The 15,694-nt window shown below is 25.0% G+C and overlaps 2 protein-coding genes across 2 annotated transcripts; one reads left to right on the forward strand and one right to left on the reverse strand.

Moving 5' to 3' along the window:
* Positions 1–7,972: 7,972 nt before the first annotated feature.
* LOC145844898 (serine/threonine-protein kinase pim-1-like) lies at positions 7,973–10,029 on the forward strand. The gene is made up of 4 exons (XM_082952318.1): positions 7,973–8,327; positions 8,636–8,772; positions 9,007–9,138; positions 9,718–10,029. Exons 1-4 carry the CDS (start codon positions 7,973–7,975, stop codon positions 10,027–10,029), a joined length of 936 nt encoding a protein of 311 aa, XP_082808444.1.
* LOC145844553 (uncharacterized) lies at positions 9,953–15,572 on the reverse strand. Its single transcript, XM_082951951.1, has 4 exons — positions 15,455–15,572; positions 13,304–13,614; positions 12,557–12,813; positions 9,953–10,043 (listed from the first exon to the last, which is right to left on the reverse strand). The coding sequence occupies exons 1-3, from the start codon at positions 15,551–15,553 to the stop codon at positions 12,573–12,575; spliced, it is 651 nt and encodes a 216-aa protein (XP_082808077.1). The 5' UTR covers positions 15,554–15,572; the 3' UTR covers positions 9,953–10,043; positions 12,557–12,572.
* Positions 15,573–15,694: the final 122 nt, after the last annotated feature.

Genomic DNA, 15,694 nt, shown 5'->3' on the forward strand with positions numbered 1-15,694 from the left:
ACTATTTAGAACTAAAATTTACCTTTCAAGCATTTAAATTTGAGGTGATTAAGATAAGACCTCTTGACCAAGCACAGAACATCAGGAGGGCAATGGAAGGAAAGTGGAAATCTTGAAGGGAGAAATTCTGAGGGTGACAAATACAGTTCAGATCAGCAAGTTTTAAATGGTAACGCAATCAATGACTTAGAAGTGGCCTGCCGGCACCTTGAACTTTAGAGCTTATGTTATTTTTTGTAAAACATGTCTGACTCCCCTGTGCCCTTTATTGTACTCTCAGAGTTTTGTAAGATGGAACTCATGATAGCCAGCACATATACAAAAAAAAGGTTTCAAGTTTCAGGAAAAAAATTTGCTAGTGAAGTGTGCCTATTTGTGATGATCTTTAAATATTTTTACTTAGTAACAAAAATAGTTCAGTTGAAGTCAAAAGTAGAATGACAAAGTAACACTAAAAATATGTTTTCTCAGTTCCCACCTTGTGAAGTGTTGATAGAACTGTTCATTTCATAACAAGTGTTTTGTTTTAAAATGTTTTGTTTCAACCATCAGGTGTCAGTATTTAATTGTTTTTATTTAGAAAATGATAATTTTGTGAATGATAATTCTTCAATGTTGTTTTTCATATTATTCTACTAGAATGATTATACATCATTTAGTTATTATCTCGATAACATATTGTTTTTTTAAAGACTAAAAAAGGGTAGGTTTAGTAGAAAAGGACCTTTCGGTTATCGAACTGTTCATCTCTTGGATACAGTGCAAAGTCTTTTTTTAAGCAGAGTACTTGTAAATGAAACTTCACTAAAACTTAGTTCTAAAATTTGCTTTTCCTGGAAAAGTATATTTAAAGGTTAGTCTTGCTGAAAAAAGCTGAAAAACAAGCTGAGTCAGTAAGATTTTTTGAAGCTTTTTTTTTTGTAACCTTATCCTTAATCTACCTTACTTTTTTGCTAACACAGCAATTTTTTTTAGCTCAGGACTCAGACTGACCTTTATGTAAAGACTTTATCTAGACTAGAAACATGACGGTCAGCTCGGTGTAAAACAAACCGTAACTTAGCATTTACAACAGGTAACAGTAACTTAAACATCGAATGATATTGTCTACTTGAAAAAACCAAAAAGTTATAAAACTCAGCTTAAAAAGTAGTTATAGAAGTAACTGTTATGCTGAAAATTGTTTAAAATATGATTGAAACCCTTGTTATTTTTTAGTAAGTCTGAGATCAAATGATTAACAATCTTTATATAAACAAACTTAGTTTGTAATAACCTGATTTTTCACGTCTATAAAGTCTTTTAACCTAAAAATATAAACGGTAAAAGTTACTAAAGTAAAATGATAATAGTTATGAGAAAGTGACTACCAAAATATGGATAAAGAACTTAGTGTAATAGACACACCTTTCTTTCTTAAAGCTATAAACTAATTCTTTTTACTTAAACTATTTTAAGCCAGGGGCGCGTCTGGGTTTTTACAGTGGGGGAGCACAATATGTTCTGTTAAAAAAAAAAACTTTTCTTAAACAAGCTTTAAATAAATCATTTAATAATTATAAATAACTCACAACTATCATTTAATAGGATTTGTGAAAAATAGTGTAAATAAGAAAAATTTTCCTTTAAATTAACATTAAAATATTTTGGGTCGAATATTACTTTTAATTTTAGTTTAGAAGTTTTTTTTCAAAAATAAAATTTATAGAAATAATAGTTTCAATTTTTTTCAACTGATACAGACATTATAAAAACTGACTTACTATGTAAAACATTAACCATTTGTTAAAGAAAAACTGAAAAATGTTTATAAATAACATGTTAGCTAACGATGAAATTAGATATTATTATTTTGTCCTTTAGTTATTTTTTTAAATTAGAACTTAAAATTCTATATTATTCAATATATTTTGATTACCTGTTTTAATCATTTTAATTTAACTACTAAAAATTTAAAATCTGTTATAGAAAAGTTAGATTTTAGAATAAGGCTTTAATAATAAAAATAAATGACAAAACAACATTTTTTTTTGTGAAATAAAATTAAAAAATAAATAAAAATGTCAGTACATTTTTAATATGGTCAGTGTTTAGTCTTAATTAACTGAAAGAATAAAAACTTAAAAAACTAATTAGTATTATTTACTAATATTACACAACTATTAACATAAACTACTAATGTAATACTACTAATATTATAAACAGTCCTGGACAAGACATTAAAAGGTACTTGTGGTGTGTGACTCGATAACCGAAAGGTTCTTTGTGCGCCAGGTCCTAAGACCAAACATTTTGAGCGTTTTTTTTCGTTCATAAAACTATACTATTACTTTTAGTTCATAATAATATTCTTAATGAATATGCATTAATATAGCCCAGTTTTCAATTGTTTCATAGTTAAAGTTAATAAAAATTTGGTTTATATAAACTTTTTTCTACAAGGAAAAAAAAAAGTTCTTAATAAAATTTAACTTTCTAGCTTAAAAACAATGCACAACCATCATTTATTACTTATTAAGCATTTCTATTAAAACTCTATGCATTGTAGTAAAATGTAACATTTTAAAAATAGGTTCATTGAAAGTTTGAACTAATTGAGACATCTCAATTAAACTTAAACTTTAGTTTCTTTTCAATGACAGCTTAGCTATGCACAAGCAAATGTTGAAACTTTATTAAAGTTTAAATCTTATAAATTCAACACTAATTGTTTAAAAATATAGAAAAAAAAATCACAATCAAATATACTCACATGTGTAAATATTTAGTGATGTATTAAATTTATTATTATTTATTTTTTCTCCGTTTGTAGGGGGCACACAGGAAAGAGGAAACTGATCAATGCACGCTTCTGTTGTATTCAATGACTACTACAATCATTTTAAAATTTGTACCGCGGAAAGCCCTTTATACAATTAGGCCTGCGACTTATAAAAGGCTAGTAATCCCCTATTTAGTATTATGTGTTAATTAAAGTTTAGCAAGGTTTTTTTTTTGAGCTATTTTGAAATTCAGTAAGATAACCTTTTCATGAAAAATTATAATATAATCTATAATACACATCTAATTAAATCCCTTTTACATATTTGGTTTTATAATTCATAACTTTATTAAAAAGTAACTAAAAACTAAAAAAAAAAGCTTATATTTTCTTAAAATATATTTTTTTGCATTCCTTTTTTTTTTTTGTTTACATAATGCACAATAAAAAAAAAAACAAAGAAAACAAAATAAATTAACAAAGTGGTTTTTCTTTTTTACATTTATGGTAAAAACATAATCTTAATTTTTCAGCGGGACTATCACTAGCTTCACTTACAACTCATGCCTATAAACAAAGCCATAGAGAAAAAACAGAAAGTCCAAGCTTTAGAATATTTTGTAAGGGAGCAGAAGTATGTTTCTGACTTTAGAAATACTTAAACAATTATTAGGAAAACGTGTTTGACTAACTCGGTGTAAAATAAAAGTTAACTTTTTTGTGCTAACACATTAATAGTTAAAATAACAACTGAAACATTATCATCATATAACTTAAGGAGTTTTTGATCTGCTTCCTAGTCTTAATAATAAATACTAGTTTAATGAAGACAATGATGTATTTTTTTTATAGAAATTTTAAGCTTTGTTTTAACAATACAATAAGTTTTTTTAAATTACTCAATTATATATTTTAATAACTTAAACACTTTTTTTATTAGCTATACCTAAAAACAAAAATATGTTTAAATTCGCAACAAATTTTTTAGAAAAAACAAAACATGGGCTTTGTATTTAAATAAATGGTAGGCCCATGCAAAACTTTACTCAAAGAAATAGTTGTCTATTTTAACTGCTAAAAAGTAATTATCGGTTTAAAGGTTGAATTGCCTTTTAGTTTACTCATTACTAACAAAAAGTTTATAAAGATTGTTTAATTTAAATATTTTACTGTTGTAAAATTAAGCAAAAAATCTACGGTAGCAGTTTAAATTAAAAACTAGTTTTTTTTCTAGTACAGTCTATAATGAACTTATTGAAATTTTAAAGTATTTCGAGACGGTATGACACAAAATAATCTTAAACTTCTTTTAATTTAATAATTTACAAAATATTTTTGATATTATTGATATTTTTTGTGTAAAATAATTTATCACCGTAAAAGCAACTTCTAAGGCCGTAATTCATATGTAGTTAAAACTCAAAACTTTTATAACTATTGTTTTTATTTTTGTAGCCGTTGCCTTTATGTTACAAAGCAACGGGTTTTATATTGAACTGTTATTTACATGATTTTTATTTTATTTTTTATAGACAGTAACCAGTATCTGGCTTGTTGAAAACTTTAAGATGCTGCCTAAATATCTTTGAATTGTAATGCTGTTTTTTTGACGTAAAGTAGATGTTAAGTACTATCAATGTGTGCAGAACTTTTTATTAGTTTTTAGGTTTTATTTTTATTTATAAAAAAATATTTTATTTTATCTAGCTATTAATAGTTTTCATTTATGTTACTTACAACCAATGTTAAAACTATAAAAACGTTTTATACTTATAGAACTAAAGAAATAACTTTAGAAACTTATGCATTTAATGTTTCTATCCGTTGTTCAGTTTTTACTTCTATGATAATAAAATACAGTTGAGTATTCATTTATTTACTGTTTTTAAGACTTATTTTATACAAAATCATGAAAGTTTACTGTTTTAAAATTAAATATGACACTTGCGTTTAGTATGATACGATTATATGATAGACTTATAATTTTGGTATAAAATGTTTTAAACTCTTTTAAGCTAACTTGTATTGTTGTAAGTAAAAACTTCTTTTAAATTTAGCAAAATAGTTAGACTTTTAAACTAATTTTAGTACATTAAATAGATCTGAATAACTTTTTTCTTTAAGCAATTTTATTTATTTTTGTTTTTTTTTTCATTGCTTGCTTTTATTGCAAATTACTGACTATTAGTTAAAATTAAAAAGTAAAACATTTTAAAGTATGTAAATTTACGTCGAAACTTGTTTTTTTGGTAAAACTCAACATTTTATTATTTGCTGTTTTTATTTTTATGTCAAATACACGCTGTCTTCAAGTTACAAACCCACAATTTTGACGTAGAATTATTATTCATAAAGTTGTTTTTGTTTAAGAATGATAGCTACTCGTTGCATTTTAAATAAAAGTTATTTTTAAGCAATAACTTAAAAAGGTATCAAACGTTTACTAAACTTAATTCAATATTTTTTGAATTTCTGTATTGTCATAACATAATCTTTAAAATAAAGCTGCTAAGCTTAATCTTGTAAAATCATTAGTATGTTAAACTTAACAAAACTTTTAGAAAATTATACTAACTTAATTTAAAACAGTTTAATGACTAATTTTCATTTAAATGCTATTATTCAAATTACGTTAAATGAAATTTGTTTAAATAAGACTAAGCTTAATTAAGCAATAATTTATACAAAACGCTTTTTTCTAATTTGTAGTGTAGTAATTAGAAACAGTTATTCGAAGTTTATTTGACGTACAGAGTAAAACTTTGCATAACGTTGAAATTAAGCTTAATTTTAAGTAGTTTAAATTATATCCATTTTTTTTAATTTGTTTTAGCGAATCTTATAGCTTATAAAGCTCATATATAAGTTTCAGCTACTCATTAGTTTATAGTTGAGCTATTGTGCTTACTTTTCTACTACAGAATTTTATAGAATATTGTATTCAGTAAAGTTTTGTATTTTTTAAGTTAGTTTAATAAAAATATGTTTTTAATTTAATTTTTGTGGTCGTTTAAACAGTTTTTTTTTTTTACAATATCTTTAATAGTTTTTAAGTATTAACAGTAACAAAAAGTTGTTTAACTTATAAAATGTTACAAGCAAAATATAAACATTTAAAAAGATTTATGAAGCATCTTACATATAATTTTCTAACCTTAACCTATAATTTTGGTAGTCAGGTCTAGCTAAGTTTCATTAACAAATTTTTTGGTTATTTTCTACTAGAAATCAGTTTTTAATCAAGTTAAATCAGCTTTTGTTGCAATAATGTTTATTTTACGATGCATATACGCTGTAATATCACACACATAATATGGTATGATGCGTCTCATACTAAAATAATGAAGTTTTGTTAAACTCGTCGTTTTAATTAAAAAGTTTTTGAAGTTTACACAAGCAGATATGTAGCAGATTTTGTTGTTGAATAGGATAATATTAAACAGCAATAATTCTATAGACGTTTAATAAAAGAGAATTTGTATTTAGTTCTTACCATTTAAAAACTGTTTAATTTATTAATACTACGTTTACAAACAACTATATACTTAACGTACAAAAGCATAAGAAATGTCGTTTTCACTCTTTATCTTTTGTTAGTTTTAATTTGCATTACATGAAAATTATTTTACTTAAATAATCTGTTTCATTTACATGATAATAGTTTCTAAAACTTTGTTCAAAATTGTTTAACTTTAACAATATTTCTATTCAGTAATTTACATATCGTTGACAAAATTTGCGTAAATAAATAACAAATTTTGTGATAATTAAGTAGTTGTAAACACAAATTTGTTTTTAAACAAATAAACTTATTTTTAGTTAACATTGATAAAGATAGGTTTGTAAATAACTCTTTCGAAGATAACAAAATTCTCGTTCAAACCGAATTTTTTGCACTAATATTAACTGTGTTAATTGTACGATGCACATACACTGTGATGTGTTACACGCATACAAATGATACAACGCTAAATTGTATAAGATTCTACAATCATTGTGTTTTGGCCTTTTTATTTATGAAAAAAAACTTATATAAGGTAGCTAAGAAATTTTTGTTGTTTAAAATTTTTTAGATTATTTTCCTTTGCCTTTGTGTAAATTAAGCTTATATAAGGCACTAGGAAATATTTTGTTCTCTAAAAAACTTAAAATAAAGATTTTATAATCACGACACAGTTAAAATTAGACAAAAGTTCATTAAAATTTAATTGAGATGAAAACAGATAGTTGTATTTTTTATAAAAGTTAGTAAAGCGCATTTTTAATTTTGTACTTAATTAGGTTATAACCTTTTTTACAGGAAAAGAAAAGATAAAATATGTTCTTTTCCTTTATAACATAATAGTTTAATAAATTTTTGGTCAACAATACTTGACTTGCTCAATTTGTTTTCTTCACTTACTTACTTATCAGTTGCTTAATTAAGCACTAAGTTTTGTTGTAAATGTTAAACTAAATCTAACTAGAAATTAAATCTGTTCTCTACCATCTTTTAGAATTTTTTATTAATGTAATACTTACTTTTTCTTAGAACTATACATATGTGAAACATTGTAAAAAGTTATTGATTGTGCTTACGCAACCGTTAGAACTAATAAAGGTTTAAATGTCATTAAATAAATTTTGATATTTCTATATAATAATTACTAAACTTCATCAATTGTTACTCTAAAAAGCTTTTAACATTTTGAAATTTAAAATAAGAAGTATTTTATAAACTTTAAAACTTTTTGTACTAGTTTAATTAAAAGTGATTCAGTAAGCTTAAAATTTACTTTTATATAGCTTGTAATACAAATTTTAAAAGTTGTAAATAAATAAACGATAAACAAAACAAAAAGTCTACTTTCTAAAGGCTTTTTATTACACGGTTAATTAATTTATACAATAAAATACTTTTAATTTCACAGAAACAAAGTAAGAAAATAAAATATCATTTTACCATTATTGATGTATTTTGTAACAAACCAAAGGAACTTTTACGGCCAAACAATAATTCAGCAGCCAAATACTTTATTTAACTTGCAAAATCAAATAAAACAGATGGAAATGATCTATAACTGGCAACAACCGACAGTCACTTATGAACATCCTGGACAAAACACAGCACAATTTAAAATACTCTTCAATAATATCTTAAACAATTGTCATCGCCAGAAAAATCAATTTACAAAAGTGTTAGCGAAAAACTATAATCTAGCAATTAAACCGATGTCCACTGTTTTGAGTAAAAACAAAAAAATTAAGCGAAACAAAGCTTTTCACAAACTACCAATCAAAACGCAGGAAAATAAACTGAACCAATCAGACCTTATAATTGACAACAAAGTGTACAGGCTGAAAAAATCATCTTGCGAGGATCCGTTTTGGGGAAAGTACCGGATTGAAAAGCAGCTGGGCAAGGGCGGTCAGGGCACCGTGTTTCTAGCCACCAACGTGCGAAACGGGACCAAAGTGGCAGTTAAGTGTAAGAAGATAAGGACGAGGACAGTTAAAGAAGAGTGGAAGGGAGAAATGCTACCCAAAGAAGTTGTTATTCAAATGAAGGCGTCCAGCAGTGACTTAAGTTTGTTGAAAGTTTTCGAATAATATACAGTACAGTTTTAACAACAAAATAAACCTAAATGAATTCTAATGTTGTTTTAATTAAAATTGCCTGTGTGATTTCAAACTAAGTAGATAGTTAGTTAAGATAATAAATTTTTTATACGATACAACTTTTTTACTTTGCCATAGTATGTGAAACTATTTTTATATACCAGTTTTACGTTAGTAACTTAAGTTACTAAAGTCTCATTTATGAACTTTTAAAAGCGATTAATAGATAACGTTACATATTTCTTTAGATTGATACATTTGTTTTCATTCTTACAGACTCAGTAGTAAAAGTACTCGATTGGTACGATTACAACGAAAGATTTTTAATAGTCATGGAATATTTTGATAACTACGAGGAATTGGGTAATTTTATTTTTAACAAAAGACTTTTAACGGAGAAAGAAACACGTCAAGTATTTCTAAATGTTAGTTATCAATAATATGGTTTAGAATATTTTTTTTTATAAAAAAGTATAAATTTGATTAAACTGCAGAGTTTGAATTTCTTCTACCACAAGTTTTGAAAACATATATTAACAACTGAAATTTAAAAACTATAGCAATTTTTATAATTAAGCATTAAAGCAACTGGGAACGTGTTTTAAAAAATGTTAAAACTATGGTTTTAAGTTGTATAAACAAAACAGGTTTGGAATGCAATAAAACAAATTCACAAAAAAGGAATAGTTCATCGAGATATAAAACCTGGAAACATTCTAATAAATTCACAGAGTTTAAAAGTAAAAATAATTGACTTTGGATGCGGAGACTACAAAAAAGTAAGATCAATTTTACGTATAACACATATTCTTTGATTTGATAACTTTTATAATTTTTTACAGTTATTGTAGTAAAAAGTGATAAAGGACTATAAATTTAAAATTCAAGTTATTCTTTCTAAAGTCTTTATTCAAAATGAACGTTGTTACAATATAAGTATTTTATATATGTATTGCTCCCTAACGTGTGTTTAAGCCTTTATATTTATCAGCTATATTCATAAAAACCTCTTTTATTTTATTTTCCATAACGTTAGAAGAAAAACTATTTAAAATTTAGGGTTAAAAATTGTAAAAAGTTAATTTTTACTAGTAATATAATTATAAGTATAAACTGTAACGTACAAAAATAGTATTATAATCTATTCTAATATAAAAAGTTTTATAATAAATAAGACAGTCTTAATACAGTAAAAATCAATAAAAAATTATAGTTATTTTGATCATTTTAAAAACATAACATTACAGCGCAATAAAATAAACTATATATTAATATGAAGCAAAATAATTTTTTTAATTTTTTTTTAATGATCAAACTTTAGTACAAAACAGCTGACTTAAAAAAACTTTCAATATTAGGACCAAATGTTGACTGAGTTTTCTGGAACGAAGCAGTGGTTCCCGCCAGAGTACTTCATCCACGGCAGGTACCGGGGAGAAAACGCGGATCTGTGGGGATGCGGCCTGCTCGTCAACTTCTGCTTGGAAGGATCGTGTCCCTTCGAAGACGAGGTCGAGGTCGTGCACAAAGATCTTCGGCACGGGAGGAGACAGGAGGTGACGTGGAGCTGCGCGCATTTTCAGGAGATGATGGCGGCAAAGGAGGTGGGAGGAAGGCTGAAGCAGGAGCAGATAAAACACCATCCCTGGTTCACCAGCGTTTTGTATTGAAAACGAATGTTGAACTACTTAAATTAATTAGTATGCAATTTAAATGTACTTTGCAGGAAGTCGTTTTTAGTTACATGAGTTTTTCTTGAAATAAAAAAACTTTTTTAATTTTATTATATATAAATTTGTAATTGAATAAAACTTTATAGTCTATAAAAGGTATAAGCAAATGTAATAAAGTTAAAGTAATACGACGATGAGGAACAAAAAAAAGTTGCACAGTTTTTAAATTTAATAACTAACTTTTTTTGTATTTTATTTATATTTAAACTTTGTAATACTTGAATTAATTTAAGTTAACTTGTTTTATAACTTGAAATTTAAAACACAGAAAATATTCTCTATTAGTCTCGTAAAGGTTATCTTTCTAATGATGATTAAAAAGCTTTTAGTTTAAAAAAATAATTGCCAAGTATTTTATTTTTTTTGTAGAAAATTGTATTGAGTTTTACGAAATTTTTTTGAGAAACAAAGTTTTTGTCAGTTTGTATTTAATTAATCTTATACAAATTATTTGTTTTGTGTTTTGAATAAACATAGTACTTATCAATAAATTGTAAATTAATAAAGAATTTTGTTATCAGATTTTAAACAACGTTTTTTGATTTTTGTAAACAAAGTTGACTTAGTTCTAATTTTGATTAATGAAAATCATAAACATACTATTGTTTAGCACTTTATTAAACTTTTTAAACAGTGCTTTATTGTCAGTTTTAAGACATTAAGATAAGTTTACAAATGAAATCAAATAACATCGTTTTTGTAATAACTAGATTTAATTATTCAATTTTTGCTATAATGCTAAGGCAAAAAGCTTAAATTTAATATGTTCAGCTCGGTACAGCGACTAAATTTTATAGCAATACTTATAACTGTTTACGTACGCTTCAAGATATAGTAGATTTTTGATGTCAGTGAGTTGTTAAACTGTTGAAAGTTTTGAATATTTATTCGTTAAAGATGAGTTGTATCCAAAAATACAACAATGGTACTAAACACCTTGGTTTTGCAAACCTATTTTTTCAATCAAAATGGAAGCTTTGCTTTGGTAAACTCTAAATAAGGTTTAAAAGGCTCTAACTTTTATGAAATAACTTACTATGTTCGTAAGCTTTACTAAGCCATAGCTCGGCGAAAATATCTAACTATAATTTTAGAATTACCGTAATTGTTGCTTTTGAAAAATGTGCCTGCTGTTTCTTTTTTTAAAACTTAATTAGCTTGTTTCTATAGTCTTGTGATGTCTTTATTTGGTATACATTACAAAACACTATTACATGTAAAAATTTATATTCACAGTTTAGAATAAAATTCTGATTTGAAACAGTTTTTTTATATGTAGAAAAGTAGCCAATATACTGTTGTGTGCAAACACAATCTCTCCTTAGTAATTTCAAGTTTTGTGGTATCAATAAAGTTTGTGAAATCTACAAGTTGTAGTGTGCATACTAGTTTTAGTTTGTTTTAATTTTGTTATTAACAAAATATATATTTAACTTGCTGAGGTCATTAACAAAAAGTTATCAATTTATACTAAACGAACGAATTAGTTTTCTTCAGTAGATAGTATACTGTACAAATAATTGAAAAAAAAAGTGATATAAATAAGATGTTATATGAATATATAACTAAAGTTATTGACCAAAAATTGCGACTGAAAACTCTTGAATATAAGAACTGATTAATGGGAATTGCTTGCAAATAACGCCGCTAAATTGCAATCTGCTGTATACAAAAGATTAAAAGAAAGAAAAAACAGTATTAAAAAAAAACTGAACAGACGAAGATATGAGAAGCAAAATAGATTTTGTTTACTAATTCTATGTTTTTTCTAGGTCGGCTGCAGTTGTAAGGATTTGGAAACTTTTTCATTCATAACTTTATGCAAATGAGGTAAAGTACTAATTCAGCAGTATATTAAGAAAATCTATATTAGAGGCTTGATTTAGTTTAAAAACTTGAACTCAAAAACGGAAGCAAAAGGATTTAAAATGTTGAAGGTCAATTTTTTTGTTGTTATGTTTCGTAAAATTTTAATAGTTACAAAGCATTTAAGAAATTTTACTTAACAATAAATTTTTTGAATTGTTTTTTTTTGGATTATTGTATAAGTAAAAATACTCGTATCAAATATCTATGACAAAAAGAATTTATGCTAACGTGTTAGGTTAGCAATTATATTGAATGCTTTGTTTTTTTTATAAAAGTTTATGCAGCTATGAAAACGTTTTACGTTTATTAGTTTTATTTTTAATATACTTGTTTGACTTAACTTTTTTAACTTAAGTATTAAATACAATTTACAAAATGAAAAGATTGTTTTGTTTTATTTATCTATTTTTGTTTTTCATTCACTTAATTTTTTTAAGAAGATAATTACAAACAACAATAGGTAAATTTTAATCTTTTTTTTATAAAATTGATAATTTTCAATTAAATTAGCGTAGTAAAGCTAACAATTTTTGTATCAAGTATTTCGCGTTCTCTTGAATAGCATAAAAATTTTAAACTTAATAGTTCTACTTACTAACAAGAGTAAAGAACTATAAACTGTAATGTTCAGCCAGAAAGTTCTCGGTTAAAACTTCTTTATTGTCTATGAACAGTTTTCTACCTTTCCACACTGCATTTAAACCTTCTTTTGTTGCTTTATCTGCTTTTTCTTGCATTTTCAGCTGCAATGAAGTCACAAAATCACTCATATACATATTTTTTGGCAAAAACTTCTTTCTTTTTAATACTTCTTTTTTATCATTTACACTTTTGAAGTTGATTAGAAGAGGCCTTAAAAAAATTAATATATTTTAATTAACAATTTAGTTTAAAAAGTTATATAACGAAATATTTATAGGTATATAATAATACTTTTTTAAACTTTTTCTGATATAAATTGTGCTTTAATATTAATGCAGTGCTGTTTAAGATCTACATCTTTCTAAAGTTATTAATTTGACTCGTATAAATATTAATATACAAAAAACTAATTTAAATGCTTTCGTTCATCAAGCTAAAAAACGTAAATATTAAACTTGAAGCTTTTTTGCAACCTAGGAGAATGTACTTTAAAAATCCTTTTTAATAAAATTAAACTGAGATAAAACAGTTTTTTGTCACATCTTACTGTATAAAATATTTTACGTAAACATTAAAAAAAATGTTATGAAACATAAGAGTTAGAATCGAATTTTGTTTGTGTAAACTTAATAACTTAAAATTTTACTTTAAAAATAAAATGTATTCGAAAGAAGTTGCTTATTTGTTTCAAAAACTTAACTGTTGTATGTCCTCTGACAGTGTCATCCTTTTAACGTTATCAATAATTTCTTTGTTGTATAAGTATTTCAATTTATCCTTTAAAAAATATTCCGCAGTACGCCACACATCCTCATTTGTTTTATTCTGGTTGATACCATAGACGAGTAAACCTTTTCTGTTGGAGTACTCTTCTACAATATCAAAATAAAGTGTTTGTACTATCAACAAGTTTTTTGTTACTTTTAGAGCTTTCATCAACTCTTCTGTGTTTTTTTCAGTTTCGTACTTAATGTCTTCAATGGTTTGGTAAACTGAACTGTCAGAGTGTACCTATTTACAAAACAAAAACTGAATATTATGCAACCAGTATAAGCAATAAATAATGCGAATGTTTTATTTTATAGTCTGTAGGAAAACTGGAGTATATTTAAGTAGTTATATGTATATAATAAAATCTAAAATGTGGCCTTTAGTTTTTGTTTTGTAATAACACATAAAAGAGCATTTGTTCTTTTGTAGTAGTTTTAAAGTAATTTTGTCATTATTTTTTTTAAGCAGATTGTAATTAAAACGATAGAAACCGTTGTAAATTATTTGTTTGAGCGGATTTAGTTGTTAATGTTTTTTTTCTGAATACTTTTTGTACCTATAAAAGTAAAATAAGACACAACTAATGCATCAACTAGCTTTGCTTTAAAACGTTTTGCTTTTCAAAGCGATTAATAAAATAACATTGGAAAACCTCTTTTATGTCATTGCAATACTAAAAAGTTTGCATTAGCTAATTTTTATTTGCTTTTTACTAACTGTAGCTATAATCACATAGTTTTTCCTTTAATTCTCTTATCTTTAAACTTCGTACATGTGAAAATATATGCGTTTGTAATTTGTATTTAAACATTTTCTCGCCATGTTTTATTTTTACAATACTAAACTGCGAAGTATTACTTTGAACAATAGAAATATCTAATATTTAAAAAAACAATCAAGATTCAAAGTATAAAAATTGGTGTTTTTCGAAACGGTTTGAAATTTTTCTAAATTAAAAGTCTCCGAAACTATAAAAGGCGGCTTCGTATTAAATTAGTTTTACTGTCTATTTTGAAAATCAAATTAAATAAAAAAATTTTTTGTTATATTTAAAAAAAATAAGTGTTATTGTTTTCTTAATATTTTCTAAAAAATTCAAATTCTTTATCAGTTATTTTAAATTATAAGTTAAGGACTCAATCTGTTTTTCGTTTACAAATATCAACAAACCATATTGTATATAATCTGCGAATAACTTTACATAGCTTTGATAAAATTTTACTTTACTCAAACCCAGAGTACTAAAGTTTATAGCTTATTTTGTTTAGAAAACTTTGCACTTTTTTTTGAGCATAACAGTTTGGTAATACAATTCATTAATGATGTAAAAATTTACTTTACAAAACTTCAGCTGTTTAGTTTACTTTGTGATACAGGAAAAGTATATTACTTATAGTAGAAGCACATTTTAAATATAAAACTTAAACCGTTATCTTACTTTCTTATGCTACAATAGCATTAATAATACACATAGAAAACTGCTACAAAATTTACAGAGAAGCCTAATTGAAATACATTAAATAGAAAAGATTTGTATAACTTTAAATTAAAAAAAATAGATGCTTATAAACAAATGTTAGTTTGTTATACGTTTTAATAAACTAAGAAACGAAAACAGACATACAATGCTTGTTTTGTTGCCTATGGTAGAAGTTTATTGTAGTGTTTTATGTTATAATTTTAATACAATTATTATATGGTAATATTTTTTACCATAAGTTAAAAAATTTCAGTTTCAACAAAGTATTTAAATTTTTTACCTAATACTTGTCATTTAAACTCTTAGCATTAGCGTTAAATTTAGTTAAATAACTTTATTGTTTGCTAAGCTTTGTAAAAAAATAAGTTAAAGCATTTTTTCTAAGTCTAATACTTTTGTATTTAAGGTTTTTAAGAAAATAAAGTTATCAAAATTTATGAATGAATTTTTATAGTTTTTGGGAATAAAGAAAAGCTAGTAACTCTTTTTGTATTTACTACTATAGTTGTATTTTCTTAAGCAAATTACAAAATTTAAGGTAATTTTATCAATTTTGTCTAATTTATAAAACAAATAACACAAATATTTTAAATAACTAACTTTTCTTTCTGCTTCTAAAGTTTTCGTTAAAAGTATACTCGAAAACACCATAAGAATTACTGCCGAACTGAACAGGAAAATGCTGAAACTTTTCATCATTAATAAACACCAATTCACAAAATCATGTCCAAAGTGAACTTTTTGGAAACTAATGAAAACAAACTTGTCTTTACATTTGCAGATAGTGCTTGAGGCGATAAATATTTAGTTAAAAAACACTTGTATTTTTTGTAATAATTG

This window comes from Thalia democratica, chromosome 9, assembly GCF_965202585.1.
Source record: "Thalia democratica chromosome 9, ktThaDemo2.hap1.1, whole genome shotgun sequence".
Taxonomy (NCBI): domain Eukaryota; kingdom Metazoa; phylum Chordata; class Thaliacea; order Salpida; family Salpidae; genus Thalia; species Thalia democratica.

What these genes read in the sequence shown, in the direction of transcription:
- LOC145844553 (XM_082951951.1), bottom strand. Translation starts at nt 15,553, where the DNA reads ATGATGAAAAGTTTCAGCATTTTCCTGTTCAGTTCGGCAGTAATTCTT. An exon ending in CTTTAGAAGCAGAAAGAAAA is followed by an intron (nt 13,615 to 15,454) that starts GTTAGTTATTTA and finishes TTTTGTAAATAG; the next exon opens with GTACACTCTGACAGTTCAGT. An exon ending in CTGTCAGAGGACATACAACA is followed by an intron (nt 12,814 to 13,303) that starts GTTAAGTTTTTG and finishes AATTTTTTTAAG; the next exon opens with GCCTCTTCTAATCAACTTCA.
- LOC145844898 (XM_082952318.1), top strand. Translation starts at nt 7,973, where the DNA reads ATGTCCACTGTTTTGAGTAAAAACAAAAAAATTAAGCGAAACAAAGCT. An exon ending in GGCGTCCAGCAGTGACTTAA is followed by an intron (nt 8,328 to 8,635) that starts GTTTGTTGAAAG and finishes TCATTCTTACAG; the next exon opens with ACTCAGTAGTAAAAGTACTC. An exon ending in GATGCGGAGACTACAAAAAA is followed by an intron (nt 9,139 to 9,717) that starts GTAAGATCAATT and finishes TTTCAATATTAG; the next exon opens with GACCAAATGTTGACTGAGTT.